The sequence below is a fragment of the Phoca vitulina genome, unplaced genomic scaffold, assembly GCF_004348235.1.
Source record: "Phoca vitulina isolate PV1807 unplaced genomic scaffold, GSC_HSeal_1.0 scaffold2, whole genome shotgun sequence".
NCBI lineage: Eukaryota > Metazoa > Chordata > Mammalia > Carnivora > Phocidae > Phoca > Phoca vitulina.
The window spans coordinates 51601776-51618903 of record NW_022589705.1 but is presented as its reverse complement, the minus strand read 5'-3'; the positions used below and the strand labels follow the sequence as shown (position 1 = coordinate 51618903).

General features: G+C 36.4%; 1 protein-coding gene across 2 annotated transcripts in view; it reads left to right on the top strand.

Moving 5' to 3' along the window:
* Positions 1–17128, top strand: part of PATJ (PATJ crumbs cell polarity complex component) — a 346204-nt gene that overhangs the window by 153612 nt on the left and 175464 nt on the right. For both annotated transcript variants that reach the window (XM_032427605.1, XM_032427611.1), the window contains exon 27: positions 3058–3157. In XM_032427605.1, the coding sequence (XP_032283496.1) occupies positions 3058–3157 (100 nt within the window). The remainder of the gene's footprint in view (positions 1–3057; positions 3158–17128) is intronic.

Here is a 17128-nt window from a genome sequence, read left to right as displayed (position 1 = left end):
AATCACCAAATCACTTTGATATTGTGAATCTGGATTGTCACATTAAAATGCTTCTGAGTTAGTGGTTTTTGTAAAAATGGATTTTGGTTTTTAATTAAAAGGCTGTCACATCTAAGGTAATGTGAGTTTAGTTTTACTATTTTCTGGAAAACTCTGGGAATACTAGATTTAACTAATGCTTATTAGTCTCTTCAAACCGATCAGAAAGATTTTTTTTCTAATTTATTAGCATCCTCTGAAGGTAGGAAAATATTTCTCACAGTGAGACGTAAGGGCTTTCCTCACTTTCAGCTCCACAGAGCACTTTCAGCTCCTATCCTGCAGCTTCAGCCATATGACACATGTAGACTCAGAAGTACACAAGCCCCCTGGTCTGTATGTCGAAAAGCTATTATTTCCATTGGACTCAAGACCTGTTAGTATACAAAAACTTTCCAACAGGCAAACAAAGACTAACAACCTTTGCTGTTGTCTCTCACCGTATAGAGAATAGATCCCTGTAGAACCAATATATAATAGACCCTCAAATACCACTAAATTGTTAGACCGTAACACCAAACTCCATTTATTGCTGCTACTAATGGGAAATAACTTATAGCCCAAGTGCAAATTAGAGCCAAACTTGGCTTAGTATCAGAAACAAAATCATAGGGTTGGAAATAAGAGAAACAGAGTCAAAAAGACAAAGTTCTGTTGCCACTGGGGATTTACTGTGGGCGCCAAAAAATCATGTATATGGGCTTATGCAGCTCATGAATTGCATATTTCAGGCGTAACTGTTTAACTGGTTCTGGAAGGTGAGTCTACTTGAACAGACCTCCGTAACTGACAAAATATAATTTAAGAAAAAAAAATGTGACCTATAAAATTATGCAAAATGTACATTTATTTACTTAACTCATTAACAAGGGAACCAACAAGATGGTTAGCCTGGTTCAGAGAGAACTGGAGACAGTGAAGTATTTATTAATTGTTCAAAGAAAGAATGCAGGGGTGCCTGGGTGGCTTAGTCGGTTAGAAGTCCGCCTTCAGCTCAGGTCATGATCCCAGAGTCCTCGGATCAAGCCCCATATAGGGGGCTCCCTGCTCAGCGGGGAGCCTGCTTCTCCCTCCCCCTGCCTGCCCTTCCCTTCCTTGTGCGCTCTCCCTCTGTGTCAGAGAGAGAGAGAGAGAGAGAGAGAGAGAGAGAAAGAAAGAAAAAGAATACATAAGTTAGATTCAAATTTAGATACAAAACTGGTTAACGTCTTATAGGGAAATAAAACCATAACCTTTGGAGTTATCCTTTCTACAGGACTAAAATAATTTGCATCTCTACCAGACAAAATTAATATGCACTGCTATTGGACAAGAACCTTTTCCATCATTGTCATTTTTCTGGAAGGTAATATGTTAGAAGACCTAATTGGCATGACTGACAACCAGTTATTTACTCATTCAGCATATAGTTAAGGGAGGCCTGCTTCGTACCGGACACTGTTCTCGGAGTGAGGATACAACACTATTGTTCTCTGCCCTCATGGAGATTACATTCACCTGGCCTCCTTGTATGTACCTTGCTCCAGCCTTCATTGCCACAGAGAGAGCCAGGTCCTGCCTATAACCTTCTCTCATGTACAGTAGAAAGATGCCCCAGGTATATGGCAACCCACATTCAAACTTTAGGGTGACCAAGACATGCTTTTTCTATATTCTTTTCCACAGTGTTGGAGAATTTAATTTTAATAAATCTGTGGTGTAAACAGTTTCCTCTGAAATATGTTTTTAAAACACTGTCAAAGAGAATTCTCTCGCTTAATATTAAAAGCTGGCTGTCCTTGTTCCAACTATTAATTTTGACCTAGAATGATGTGGTTCTGAGGAAAAGGTTTACTGAAAGGAATCCATTTGTCTTCTTTACTCTTCATTTAACTCACTTCTAAGGTTTTCCAAGCAAGAATAAAGATACAGCATGATCACATTTCTGTATTCTTTTGTTGCTTAATAGGCATTTTGTATTTGGCATCTTCTCTTTCTTCATCACTCCTGCATTTTACTGATTTTTGAATTTTTACGTATAGAGAAGTGCTGCTTTGGTTAGACATTATCTTAAATAAATTTGGGTGTGTGTTTTTGTTTATGGATCGCAGATAGTGTTTCCTGCTTTGGAGGAATTTATTACATGCCTGCTTTCTGTAATGGACCAGTCATTGTCCATTTACTGGGGTGTATCCTGCCATTAGTGGTTTTGTCATGTAAATCATAATTGAATGTACTCTACTGAAACCCTGTAGCAAAACAAAATCTTAATCCAGTTATTTTGGTATCTGTGGAGTGCTTGGGTATATCAGCTCCTATTCTTTTCAGCAGCTTGGACCTCCATAAACTTTAGCATGTTTTATTTTTCCCAGCGTTCAAGAAAATGTCTGCATTCTGTGAAGGTAATCTGATCATTGAGTTTTGTTTTGCTTTAATTAAGTCCAAACCAAATATTTATGTGCTGTATCATGTGGTGTGTAAATTTAAAGAATACTTACACCGAAATACAAAAAGTATTCATCATAAAGATTTCTTTCTTTTTTAAAACATTAAAATGTGTGTTGACTATAAATTACAGATGAATATTTTTTCAGTTAGAAAACCTTGGCATTTCATTTCAGCTATTTTTTAAAGAATGAAATCTGTACCTTCTACAATTTGATGAACAGTTTAAATAAATGTAAAATTAATACAGTGGATTTTGAAATGTTTTTCATTTGGTTTATTTGGTTGGTAACAGTGTAAATAAAATATACATAATTGGCTTTCTCACTGGGGAAAGGAATGCATTCTTCTGGGTAGGTCAACAATCTTAAATGCTGTGCTTTTGAATTCCTATTTTCTGTAGTGGTGTGCTTACATCACAGTCACTTACATAATAACATAAATATAAGAAAACAAATTGTTTTACAGTCCTTGTTATAGGACTGAAGTTGGATTCAGTCAAAATATTTCCAGATTATTTTTTTAGCCTGTTTGTCATTGAGGAAGAGGATTGTGCAAAGGCAATTAACCTTCTCTCAAATTTTGCATTTTCAGAGACAAGGAACAGCTCCACCTCCAGTGAAACTGCCACCTCCTTATAAAGCTCCGTCTGAGGACAGTGACGAAAATGAAGAAGAATATGCATTTACCAACAGTGAGTTCCTTTTCATTTTTTGAAGTGAATGCAGAGTTCATTAAATTGTGCTTTCAGGAGTATTGTCAATTATCAAATGCAATGCTGTGGGTTCTTGGAAAAATGTGCATAAGCATATCATGCTGAAAAGGAAAATGTTATATCTCCTTTTGTGACTTTATTTTCCTAAACTTTCCTCCTTAACACTAATATAGTATTGGAGTGAATATCAAAGGCAGTGGGTTATACACTATTTTATCTACATTTCCTCCTAGTCTTAATATTTGGATGTGAATGTGAAAATGCTAAGAAGTCCTTTAACTCTCAGTTTGACCCACAGTAATCTGAGTTGGATGTGGATGTCAGCTCTTGATTACTTGCTCTATTCAAACCGATGGTGATGTTGCTAATACAAAATTAGAAAAGACCCGAGTCATATTTTCTCCTTTACAGTTCCTTTCATGATTTTCTTTGCATTAACTGTATCAACTATACATTCATACATATATTTAATGGAGGCTTTATTTGAAAGAATTTGCATCTCTTTTATGCATGTAAAGTATATATAGTTAGATCCAATTGCTGTTGTACATGGAATTTTTTGGGGGAGGATGAAAAATACCCTAAAATTAGATTGTGGTGATAGTGAATATAGTAAAACCCCCAGGATTATATATTTAAATGGGTGGATTTTATGGTTTGTGAAATATGTATATGTTCTTTTAAAAATAATCTTGTTCCTTCCACAATTTAGAAAAAGTTTGATATAGATATCGAAGGAGTTAAAATTCTGGCTGTAACACTTCTTAGTGTATGACCTTCAGCATGCCCTCTTCTATAAAAATCATGGTTCTTCCTTCAGAGGTGTGTGGTAAAGATTAAAACAAGGTGATAAAGCCTTTAGCCTGCCATATAGTAAAATTTCAACAAGTATTATAGCTCTTACTAATAATTATTATGTTGATTTTTATAACTTGATATTTTTCTAAATACAGTAGTATGTATATAAATTTGAATATAAATAGATAATGTTTATAATTATTTAGTTGGCCTTATAAAAAATTGATTTGCACTTTGATTTTATAGAGCCCTTTCTGGTGCATTATTTCTTCATTAATTCAACAGATCTCTGTTGAAAGCCAACTGCTTTTTACCAACAGTGTTAAGTAAATCTGTTATGAAAGAAATAAAACATAGCTCCTTTTTTCTTGTTGGGGTCACTAACCTAGAAGGGAACAAAATTTGATCAATGTGCTGTAGTGCCTTGTTTCTCCACCTCTTTTGGAGAGTTACACATGATGGAGATGATTGATAGGTGTGTGCGCACATGTAACACAAGCCCTTGTTCTGATACAGGTACTAGGACAGCTGCAGCCGAGTGGAGATATCTCATTGGTTATTCATAATTTCTGGGATGCTAGAGTGCCCATATTTGCATAGTTGTTAGGAAATCTGGCTTAGGCATGGGACTAAGACTATGTTCTAATCCTAGTTCTATTTAGTTGTGAATTCATGGACAAGTTAACCCCTTCATGGCTCACACTTGCTCATCTGTAATAGGGGAAGGGAAGTCTTGTAATAATCTTCCTCATAGGATTGTTAGAATCTGAGGAGAAAAGGATTTGAAGAGTTTGGTATAAGGATTGTGATATCTAGTAAGCACTCTGGTATCGATGTGCCAGGCCTTTATGTATTATTAACCCAATTGATATACTAACCTGTGAGATCTCTAATTATACAAATAAACTGAGGCTCAGAAAAATTAAGGAATATGTTCAAAGTTACATAGCCGGTAAGTAGTAGAAATGTAATTTAAACCCAGACTCTCTGACTCCAGAGCCTGTACTCTTCATCTATACTTGCCGTTAACTTAAGTCTCATTTACTATGGCAGAAGTAGGTACAAAGTGCTTGGGGTTATCTAGTGAATATCACTTTGAGGCTGTAAGATAGAAGAGCAGCACCCTCCCCAAAGTTCCAGTCATGTACATGTGTGTTCACACATGTGCACAAACAAATTCACAGCATTAGTGGGGTTCAGGAAGGCACCGATTTGCACTGCATGCAGAAAAAGACTTCTAATTCCTAAATCATCTTATAGGTATAACATTTCACAGATTCTCCCGCAAATATATTTGGGCTATGAATATGACTTCCCATTTGTTTTGCTCTCTAATTTTTTCCTTCTCAGCATACTTTTCCCTTCCCATTGAATTCACTGTTCATCTTTCTGCAGAAGAGTTTGAACTGTATGGGGTGTTAGATAGTTCACATTTAAAATGTAGGTGAGCCTAAAGCCTCTAGCTTTCTTATATTTCTTTGTGAAATGGATCCCATGGCTTTTTAATCTCATGAAATGACTACTCTGTTCCTCCATCTAAAACTAAGAGTAGATTGGTTCACTGTCTTACCAGATTTTTATTGTCCCAAACTAAGTATATCTTTTTACAATTCTGAAAATACGATTTTCTAAACTTTCCTATGGTCCAGGACTGTGAAGTGGATGGCTGGAATCCAAGCCTTAGGACCACCAGGAAGTGGTGATTGCATTAGAGAGATCACAGACATGAGACACATAGGATTTTAAAGTATAGTTAAAATCTGGGGCACCTGGATGGCTCAGTCGGTTAAGTGTCTGCCTTCGGCTCAGGTCGTGATCCTGGGGTCCTGGGATTGAGACCTGCATTGGGCTCCCTGCTCAGTGGGGAGCCTGCTTCTCCTTCTGCCTCTCTCTTTCTGTCTCTCATGAATAAATGAATAAAATCTTTAAAAAATAATTTAACTTAGGGGAGCTTTGCTAAGTTACTTAGTCATAAACTTCATCCTGCCATAAAATGTTTATTGAGTGGATATTATAGGTGGGCAGACATTGTTCTAGGTATTGGGAACATAGCGGGGAATAAGATCTCTCTTCCTATTAGCTTATATTCTAGTGGGAGAGAAAGATTATAAACAATAAGATAGTTAAAATATTGATAAATAGTCTAAATAAAATAATCAACATAGTGTGAGAATAAATGCTTTGGAGGAGTCAACATTAAGTAGAATGGGAAAGAAAGGCTAAGATAAGACCAAAGTGACAAGAAGGAATCAAAGAGCTGGCTTATATAGTCCTATAGATCAGATTTTTTTTTTTTTTTTTTCAGATTGTGATCCATAGTAACCTATATTTTACTTAACAGTCAAGTATAGGGGCATCTGGGTGGCTCAGTCATTAAGCGTCTGCCTTCGGCTCAGGTTATGATCCCAGGGTCCTGGGATCGACCCCGCATTGGGCTCCCTGCTCAGCGGGAAGCCTGCTTCTCCCTCTCCCACTCCCCCTGCTTGTGTTCCCTCTCTCGCTATCTCTCTCTCTGTCAAATAAATAAATAAAATCTTTACAATCAAGTATAGATGTATACACACACACTTAGTGCATTTATAATTGAAACAAAGGTTTCACAAAATATTACTTACTTTTATAACATGAAAAACTTTATTTTTTTTTATTCTGTTTCATTTTTTAAAATGCTGTTTGCAGCTCAGTTTATTTCTTGACTACCAAGTCGCAACCTGCAATATGAAAAACACTAATCTATAGCTCTGGTTTCCAAACTTCAGAGTGCATCAAAGGAACCTACAGAGCTTGTACAAGCACTAGTTGCTGGGCCCACTCTCAATTTCTGATTCTTTTCATCTAGGAGGACCCAATAATTTCCTTTTCTAATAATTTCCCAGCTGATGCCAATCTTCTCATCCAGGGACCATATTCAGAAAACCAAGCTGGCATTTAATGGGAGCTGGTGAGTTTGCTTAGGAGTGATGTGTAGACAGCGACAGAAAGCAAACCCAGCATGGGCCTCGTGAACCAGCAGAGGAGCGTCCTAGCATAAGAACATTTCCGGGAGATTGTAGAGTCAGGCTGTTTAAGAGAAGAACGTGTTGCAAGAAGGGTTTTGTCACTGAACATCAGTGGCCAGCTGTGGAATGATACTGAGAGGTTGAGGTCAGAATCATGGAAGCAACCATTGAACTAGTAACATAAAACCGATAAGAAGAAAAAGAATACTTGATAAAAATAACGATTGTGGAGATTGTTATGAGAATTAAATGTTGGAGCGCCTGGGTGTCTCAGTCGGTTAGGCGTCTACTTCAGCTTGGGTCGTGGTCCCGGGGTCCTGGGATCGAGTCCCACATCAGGCTCCCTATTCAGCAGGGCATCTGCTTCTCCCTCTCCCTCTGCCCCTCCCCACTCCCCCCTTGCCCCTGCTCTCTCTCGCGCACTCTCAAATAAATAATCTTTTAAAAAAGAGAGAGAATTAAATGTTACAACTCATATAGAAAGTTTGGTACATGATAGGTATTTACGTCATAGATCCCTTATCTTGCATAGTTGGACATAATTCATGACATTCTGGTGTCTAATTATAGGAAGTCTATCTGTCAATTGAATGAAAAATGCTTAAATTTTAATAATTATGAAACAAGAATTAAGAAACAATATCTACATAAATTTTTAGCTGTCGAAAAACTGCCATTATAGGTCCTGCAGGATTTGTCAAAGGGAGGTTACCAATGGTACAGAACTTCCCAGACTTAACTTTATGGTAATAGTCTTTAATACCTAAATTTAAAGGTCTTGTCAAAGGTTCAGAGTCACTGAGGGCATGAAGTATCACTCAGTTCACTATCACATGGTGACTTTAAAATCTTCATTTTTAGCCATAACTTCTCTCTGATATCCTGACCTGTTTTCAGTTGGCTGTTGGGGTGCCTGGGTGGTGCAGTTGGTTAAGTGTCAACTCTTGATTTCAGCTCAGGTTATGATCTCAGGGTGAGATTGAGCCCCGTGTCCTGGCCCTGAGCTCAGTGGGGAGTCTGCTTCCCCTCTCCCTCTCCCTCGGCCCCTCACCATACTCTCTGAAATAAATAAATCTTAAAAAAGAGGGGGGTGCACCTGGGTGGCTTAGTCAGTTAAGCTTCTGCCTTCGGCTCAGGTCATGATCCCGGGACCCTGGGATCGAGCCCTGTGTCGGGCTCCCTGCTCCGTGGGGAGTCTGCTTCTCCTCTCCCCAGCTTGTGCTTGGTCTCTCTCTCTCAAATAAACAAAACCTTTAAAAAAAAAAAAAAAAAAAAGATACCATGTCTTTTTTCCACTAGCACTTTAAATCTTTTGCGAAAAACAAAACGTGTTTTTTCCTGAAGGCTGACCTTTTCCTTATATTCTTAATTTTTCATAAAGTCCTTAGCCCAGACTAAAACTTCACATATGTTTATTATCTCTCTTCCTAGATTAATCTTCACAATCTCCCCCACACTGGTAGCTTCCTTTGCATTTTTATTGCCACAATTTCAGTAGCTATATAGTTGTAATCACAATTTACTGAGTACCTACTATGTGTCCTACATTTTCCCCAAGTCTTTAAATGCTTTCTCATTTGATTTACAAAAGAGTCTTTGAAAGGAGATCTTACCTTTTCTGCTGATTTCAGCTTAATCTCACCTTCTTCGGAAAACCTTCCCTCACTCCTTATTCTAATAAATATTCTTGTATGGTTTTTTTTTTAATATCACTTAACAAAATGTGATTATTTATGTGATTATTAGTTTAATATCTGTCTTTCCCTTCACGGTCCATGAGTCTAGTAATCCTCTTTGTTTTGGCCTGGCACATTACAGAAACCCAGTATTTGGGGCAAATTACTGATGGAGGGTATGTGACTTGCATAGTGATGGCGGGAGTGTGATGAAAATCCACGTGTGCTCGTGGGGCTTCAGATAGACCCTTTCTACTGAGCTGTACCATCCATCTAGTTTCAGAGCCTTCTGTCCAGAACAGCTTGCCTTCTCTCTCCCAATATATCACCCCTCACCTTATATAAAAGTATCGATCCCCAGGGAGAGAAGCCACTCTTCTCTAAAAAGTCCTGCTTTGTTCACTTTTGATCCCAGACAGTAAATGCTTTTGCTTCACCCCATCTTTCAAACCTGTTGGTATTCATTCTTTCAACTACATTTTTAAACATCAGGGAGCAGAAGGTTTTGGAATGACTTTTTGTAACCTCTAAGAGAGTGATCATAAAGAAGCAGTGAGAATCCTACAATAGACATGTCTCTTGATGCATATTAGGTTCTGGAAACTCAGAATATAATTGACTTCTTTGACACTTAGCTTTGAAGCGGTATAGCAAAGATGTGAATGGAACCACAGGCTGAAGGCCTCTTAAAGCCTTTTTTTTAATACTTTAATTTTAGAATGGCGTACTCTCCTTTGGTGTTTTGTTTTTCCACCTTAATTTTTTTTTCTCTCAAAAAGGACCCGGTTTAATTATTCACCCTTTTGCTGAGATGCCTTCCACACCCCACCAAATTTTATGTCATACATAATATTTGGTAAAAAGTATATATTTAAGCTCTGAAGCATAATAAAATTATCCTGTGAATTGCACCATACAAATAAAAATTAGATCACTAACACCTTGCATCTTCGTGTTTTACTTTATTTTATTTCATTTTTTCAAAGATTGGATATTAGCTAAGACTCCCTGAAATGTGATATATTAGCAAATTATTCAGAGTCACAATATTTCTAAGTTTAGAGGCGTTGCTTTTTTAGAAAATTACGGTTTTATTGAGATACAATCCACATTACTATATAATTCATCTACTTAAAGTATGCAGCTCAGTGGCTTTTATTTACAGAATTGTTCAACCATCACTACTATCAATTTTAGAACAGTTAGAACATTTTCATCACCCCCCCCAAAAGTCCTACTCATTAGCAGTCAGTCCACTTCACCATATTTATTCAGAAATTCTTTATAGTCATACCTAAAATATACATACATATATATTCTAATTTTTAAAAAGACTTTGTAGATAATTCACATGTATTCCCATGGAGTAGGGTGGGGAACCCGCCCCACACCCCTCTTCTTCTTACCATAAATAGAATCTGCGTCTAAATTTGGAAGAAGACAAGGATGCTTGCTAGCTCTACTCTCCTCAAGAATTTACCAGTGCATTGAGCTCACCTCTTCTGCCCCTCTCCAAAAACAAAAAAATTAGAGAACGATTATTCACAGATGGTGCTGTAGTCAATCTCAAAAATTCAAACCCCCCCCCAAAATTTGGCAATATTAAGTAAGGCTATATATGAATTGCACACATAAAAATATTGTCTAATCTGTATTATTACTGAAAAAATGTAAAACTTTTCTAATAGCGTAACGGGCAAACTAGAAAATACCTAGGAATAATACAATTAGAAATATAAAACTCATGGCAGTAATCCATAATAACTTCTTGACATTTACTCTTTGACAACTGTGATGAAAGCTCTAAACCTATCCCCCACCCCGAAAAATGTATATAGATACACAAAACCATTGTTACCCGTGCATGCACCCTCACACACATGTACACTCACACCCACTCACCTACACACACACACCTCATTTTAAATAGGCATCATTTTGCCTATTTAGTGGAAGTCCTGAAGTTCATTTAAGAATTCATGGACCAGGGGCACCTGGGTGGCTCAGATGGTTAGGCATCTGCCTTTGGCTCAGGTCATGGTCCCAGGGTCCTGGGATCGAGCCCCGCATCGGGGCTTCTCCCTCTCCCTCTACTCGTTCCCCCTGCTTCTCCCTCTCCCTCTACTGTTCCCCCTGCTTGTGCTCTCGCTCTCTCTGTCTAAATTAAAATAATCTTTAAAAAAAAAAAAAAAAAAAGAATTCATGGACCATAGGTTGACAACCGCTATAACTTATTTTTAAAGAAAACTCTGGAACTTTATTAAAGAAGATTCGGGGGAGAAATATAGACATGTTATTTTCCTGATTGGAAGAGTAAGTATATTAAAGATTTCAATTATTTTTAAATTAGTCTGTAAGTTTAAGATAATTTGAATCCAAATCCTAAATATATATAGCCTGTGATTGAAAATTGATTTGGAAATGAAATGCTAGACAGTTTTGAAAATTCTCTCCTCGTATCTGAATATATTCTAAACTGGTGGTTTTCAAACTGAACCTGGAGCTTATAGAAACGAGTGGGAATGTTTTGGTTATCTCAATCAGCTTTTCTCAACCTTGGCACTATTGCAATTTTGACCAGATAATTCTTTGTTGGGTGGAGGAAGGAGGCTGTTCCTTTCATTGTAGAATGTTTGACAGATCCCTGGGCTCTATCCACTAGATGCCAGTAACACTCTCTCTCCCACCCCAGTTGTGATGATCTCCATACATTACCAGGCGGCCCCTGGTCTAAATGGTTGGAGGATTCTGCTGTCATTTATTAGTTGTGTTGCCAAGATCACTGTGTTACATGGAACAGTCCCATACAATGAAGAGTTACCCTGCCCAGAGTACCAATAGCCCTTCTGATTAGAAACAGTGTTTCAAACTGCAGTAATTAGGGGCGCCTGGGTGGTTCAGTCAGTTAAGCAGCTGCCTTTGGTTCAGGTCATGTTCCTGAGGTCCTAGAATGGAGCCCTGCATCAGGCTCCCTGCTCAGTAAGGACCCTGTTTCTCCCTCTCTCTCTCATTCTCTCTCCCCCTGCTTGTTCTCTCTGTTTCTCTCCCTCTCCAATAAGTAAATAAATAAAATCTTAAAAAAAAAAAAAAACTGCAGTTATTAAATCCATTTAGTATTTGCAAATAAAAATGGTCTAGAAATAAACCCAGGTGTTAAGAATTTAGAACATAAAAATCTTTTTTGAAATAGCAGAGATAGGATTATTCAATAAATGATGAGATATATGTAATAATTAGGGGGAAAATGTAGAGATCTCCATTTCTCATCAAAATTAGAAATTAATTTTGAATATTGTTTGCTTCTAAAAACTGAAACCGTACAAATACTATAAAAAGTCTATAAAGATTTTTAAAAATGTAATCTTGGCACAAAGAAAGGCCTTTCATATTATTATACTAACACTATAAAGGAAAATAATTATAAGTTTACTTACATAAAAATTGAAAACAATTATAACAATAAATATATCTTTAAACAGTATCATTACCAATAAATATTCAAAATGTTCTTAGGTATTCTCCCACAAAATTTATATCCTGATGTAGAAATAGTTTATCTGTGTATAAAAAATAGAGTATGAAAGTGGGGGATAATAAAAAAATATATATGTATACATAAACATATATACATGTCAGAAGAAAAAGACATGTACATCAATAGAAAAACAAGCGAAGATCAGACAGTATGTAACAAAAGAAATAGATTTGGGGAACAGATACAAAAAGTCTTTTCCACCTCACTAATAATAAAAGATATGTAAATTAATCATTTTTTTGCCTACCACATTACTTAGGATTTTAAAAATTAATATTGCTCATTGTTGGAGAGGTTGTAGGAAATAGGAGTACTTACATACTGTTGGCAGGAATATGAATTCATGCACCTCTTTTTGGAGACCCATTTGGCAGCATGTATAAAAAATTTAAATGTGCATGTTCTTTGACTGAATAATTCAACTTCCAGTGAAATAGCCTAGGGAATATTCATTGCCCATGTGAATATATGTGTATGTATATGTGTATATACCTACAAAAATGTGTTCTGCTTTTTTCACTATTAGCAATTATAGCAGTATATATTATATGTAAATAATGCATAATAACAACTTGATTAAGTCACCTAGTAGCCATCTGACTTTAAACAGGCTGCATCCTTTTCATTTGGAGTCCTCATTTGTAAGATGGAGATACTAAATAGTACTGCTTTCACTGAGTTGCTATGAGAGCCTAGAAGAGATAATGTATATAAAATCCTTGTATAGGAAGTGACACATGCGAAGTATTCCAGAAATGTTAGCTACTACTCTTCAGTCTCATCAATAGTAATATAACATTCTTCAGTGTTTGCTGAATATTGCCACTACAGAATGAAATTCCTACAGGCCCTCAAGTGGCTTAGTCGGTTCAGCGTCCGACTCTTGATCTCAGGGTCATGAGTTCAAGCCCCGTGTTGGGCTCCACACTGGGTGTGGAGCCTACTTAAAAAAAAAAAAAAAAAAAGAATGAAATTTCTGGCATATGTATATATTGAAATTTTAGTAAAACTTACTATAGCTTAATTTTTTACATGTTTACACGTGTTTTAAGTTTAACATTATTGGGTAGGATCAGTACTTCATTAACAGGTCTGTACAGCTAGGCTGCTCCCTGATCACCATTTTGTGCTGTGAAACCACTACGCTCCCACTTCCAGTTGGGATCGCTGGACGAGAAAGGCATTTTGGAATACTTCCTTTTTCTGGAGTATTTTTCTCTTTCTTTTCTTTATATTTTCTTTGGACCAAAGGTGGAATTATCATAGAAGTATTGGTATATGATTTTGTCATTATTTTCTTCCAATGGAATTTTACCATTGCAGGGTTGATGTTCTACCTCATTCCTCCCGATGTAGGAAAAACACACAGGAGAATTTTTTGAGAAAAATTCATGGTCCAAATGGAATTTAAAAATTAAAAATATAGCTTTTGAAGATTACTTTAATATGAGTGCTAGTTTGCCAAACAGCCCTACAGAGTTTATGACGTGACTTAATCTCCCTTATTCCTGCCTTGTAGTATTTAAATATTTATGAATTTGTTGATTCACAAAGGTCACGATGTTCTTTAGAGAGTTAATTCTCTTAAAATTCACATTAACTGTTAATATATTTTCCTACTTAACCTTTTAAAAAATTTTTTAATTTTTCATACAAAATGGTAGCAGCTTTCACCCTCATCTTTAGTTATTTATAGTATGTTACTCTTACAGTAATGAGCATTTGTACTTCAATTAACTGAAAGGATTTCAACATATGAAGCACATAAAGAAATTTTTCACTCTAAGTTACATCAAGAATTCTAACCTAGGCATTAACAGTAAATCAAAACATCAACCTTGTTTGAGTTATTGCCATTAATACACAGTTACTTTCTTTTGTTAATCCATGCTGTCCCAGGATTACTGATCTTGCATGGGTGCAGAAGGACCTGAATGATGTCCGAGTATCTTTCAGATCTTTTAGCCTTCCAGAAGCCAGCGCTGAATAGCAGAGTTTAGTCAGATTTTATAGCCAAAGCTGAATTTTATAGAATCCTTAGTATTTTTTAATTGATAAAAGTACAAAAGCAGGTACACCAACTACTTTGAGAGGGGAGTTTTGAGGAAAATCTTCTACTTTCAAATTTATTTAATCCACTTAAATTTTGTATAACAAAATATGTTTGGAAGAAAAAAAGCATCTTACAGTTCAATAAGAAAACAACCCCATTTTTTAAAAACAGACAAAACTGAACATTTCACTGAAGAAGATATATAAATGCCTAATGAGCACATAAAAATGCTCAACATTATTATTAGGGAAATGCAAATTAAAACCACTACACATTCACAAGAATTATTTTATTTTTAAAGATTTTATTTATTTGTCAGAGAGAGAGAGCACAGGCAGAGGGAACAGCAGAGGGAGAGTGAGAAGCAGGCTCCCCACTGAGCAAGGAGCCCGAAGCGGGACTCAGTCCCAGGACCCTGAGATCATGACCTGAGCCAGAGGCAGACACTTAACCGACTGAGCCACCCACGTATCCCTCACAAGAATGATTTTAATAAAAAAGATGGGCACTACAGCCAGAACCCTCACACACTTCTGCTGGGAATGTAAAATGATACAACCATTTTGGAAAACAGTTGGGTCATTTCTTAAAAAGTTAAACATGGGGTGCCTGGGTGGCTCAGTTGGTTAAGCATCCGACTCTTGATTTCAGCTTAGGTCATGATCTCAGGGTTGTAAGATTGAGCCCTACGTCTGGCTCCGGGCTGGGCGTGGAGCCTGCTTAAGATTCTCTCTCTCCCTCTCCCCCTGCTCCACTCCCCCCACAGCACATGTGTGCATGCATGCATGCTCATGCGCTTGGTCTCTCAAAAAAAAAAAAAAAAAGTTAGATGTAAGTTTACCACACAATCTAACAATTCTACTTCTAGGTATGTATCTAAGAGAAATGAAAACCTATGTCCACACAAAGATTCCTACATGAATGTTCATTGCAGCATCATTCATAATAGTTCAAAACAGGATTAGCCAAATGTCCATCAGCTGGTAGATAAACATAACGTATATCCATACAGTGGAATACTACTTAGCAATAAAAAAGCAAAACACTTATATATGCCATGATGCTAAGTAAAGGCAGCCCAGTGCAAAAGACTAGCTACTATATGATTCCATTTATATAGGGTATACATAAAAAACAGGTCATTGGTTGCTTAGATTTGGAGTTGGGATTGGGTTTGATGGAATGTTCTGAGGTGGTGGAAATGCTCAAAAGCTGGATTGTGGTGGTAGTTGCACACATCTGTAAGCAAACTGAAAATCATTGAAATAATATGCTTGCAGCAGGTGAATTTAATATGTGAATTATATTAAATAAAGCCTGTTAAAATTATTTTGAAGTTAGACATAATTTTAAATTGAAGAATCACATTTGTAGGTGAAGGAGGTTAAAAATTTAAAAGCACAAACTTCCAGCTATAAAATCTTGAGGATGTAATGTACAGCGTGGGGACTATTGCTAATAGTATTGTACTGTATATTTGAAAGTTGCTAAGAGTAGATCTTAAGATTTTTCATCACAATTTTGCAACAATGTATGGTGATAGATGTTAACTAGACTTACTGTGGTGATCATTTTGCAATATATACAAATAGCAATCATCATGCTGTACACCTGAAACTAATATAATGTTATATATCAATTATATCTAAATAAAAATTTCTTTAAAGAATCACATTTGTAAAGGATAGTTAAAACTTATTATAAAAAGGTCTGTGTTAAAGGAAGAAGGCAATCCAATAGCACATTACTTTGAAGAAGGGAATAATAGTATCTTAATATCTTCCTTGATTGTGCTGGGATTTGAGAACCTTAAAACTCCTCTGGTCTGAGTAATTTTACAAGAATCCTAAGACACCCCCCACCCCCGAAAGTGATTAATTTGCCCAAAGTCACAGAATTAGTTACTTTGAGGTCAAGAATGGAGTCTCAGTCTCCTTTGATGTTCGGGGCCGCATTTAAGCTTTCCCTTCCCGTGCCATCCTGTGTGGGCCAAGTCAGTTTTTAACACGAAGTGGAGTCATGATCAACAAAGATTTATTGAGCAACTAGTAGTTTTTTTGGTTTAAATTTTTGGTTTTTTGTATTCTTGTGGTCTCCAGTTGATCTCTACCTTGCCAACAGATGTCACTACAATCAACAGCAATTATTATCAAGGATTTAAGGAATGTTAAGAATGCTCACCTCAAATAAGCAAACAGCATTCATTAGTGGCTTCTAACAATATTTCTATGTTCATTTTACTAGATATATGGATTTATTTGCTCTGTCCTTTTTTTCGTTTCTTGTTTTTGACAGTGCAAAATAGGAAAGATTAAGAAATAAAGGCTAAGTTTTAATTTTTTAGTTTTATGTAAATTCTTTTTCTCATTTCCTATATTTAATCATCCTTTTCTGAACCCTTTATCTTTATAATTAAGTAAATTAAGTAGAATTCTTATTCTCGTCCTATAATTGGAGATTGGTGAATGTTGCTTTCTAGTTTAGTTGATTTTTTTATGCTGGAAACTCCCAAAGTTCCAGCCTTTGATAGAATTTGGATGTATTTATTGTAACTATAAATAAAAAATTGTACTGTTTAAAATCTTTTGAGAACCCTTTAAATTATATTCAGGTGTTCTTGACTTTAATATTACTCATCCGTATGACAGGTGATCAGGCAGATGACTTTGTATTCTACGTTTTACAAAGGTTAGAGAACACTGTAGTAATTGATAGATAATGAAGTAATTGCAGTTGGTTACGATTCTATTCTGGTGTGCTGGGGGTGGGAAGCAGAAAGGGATGCAATGAGGCATTTAAAAAAAAGTTTAAGAACCCACAACCATTTTTCTAGTGATTTCTCTGAAGCTTCAATTTCTTTTTTCATAATTTCCACCCTCCCCCCCCCCC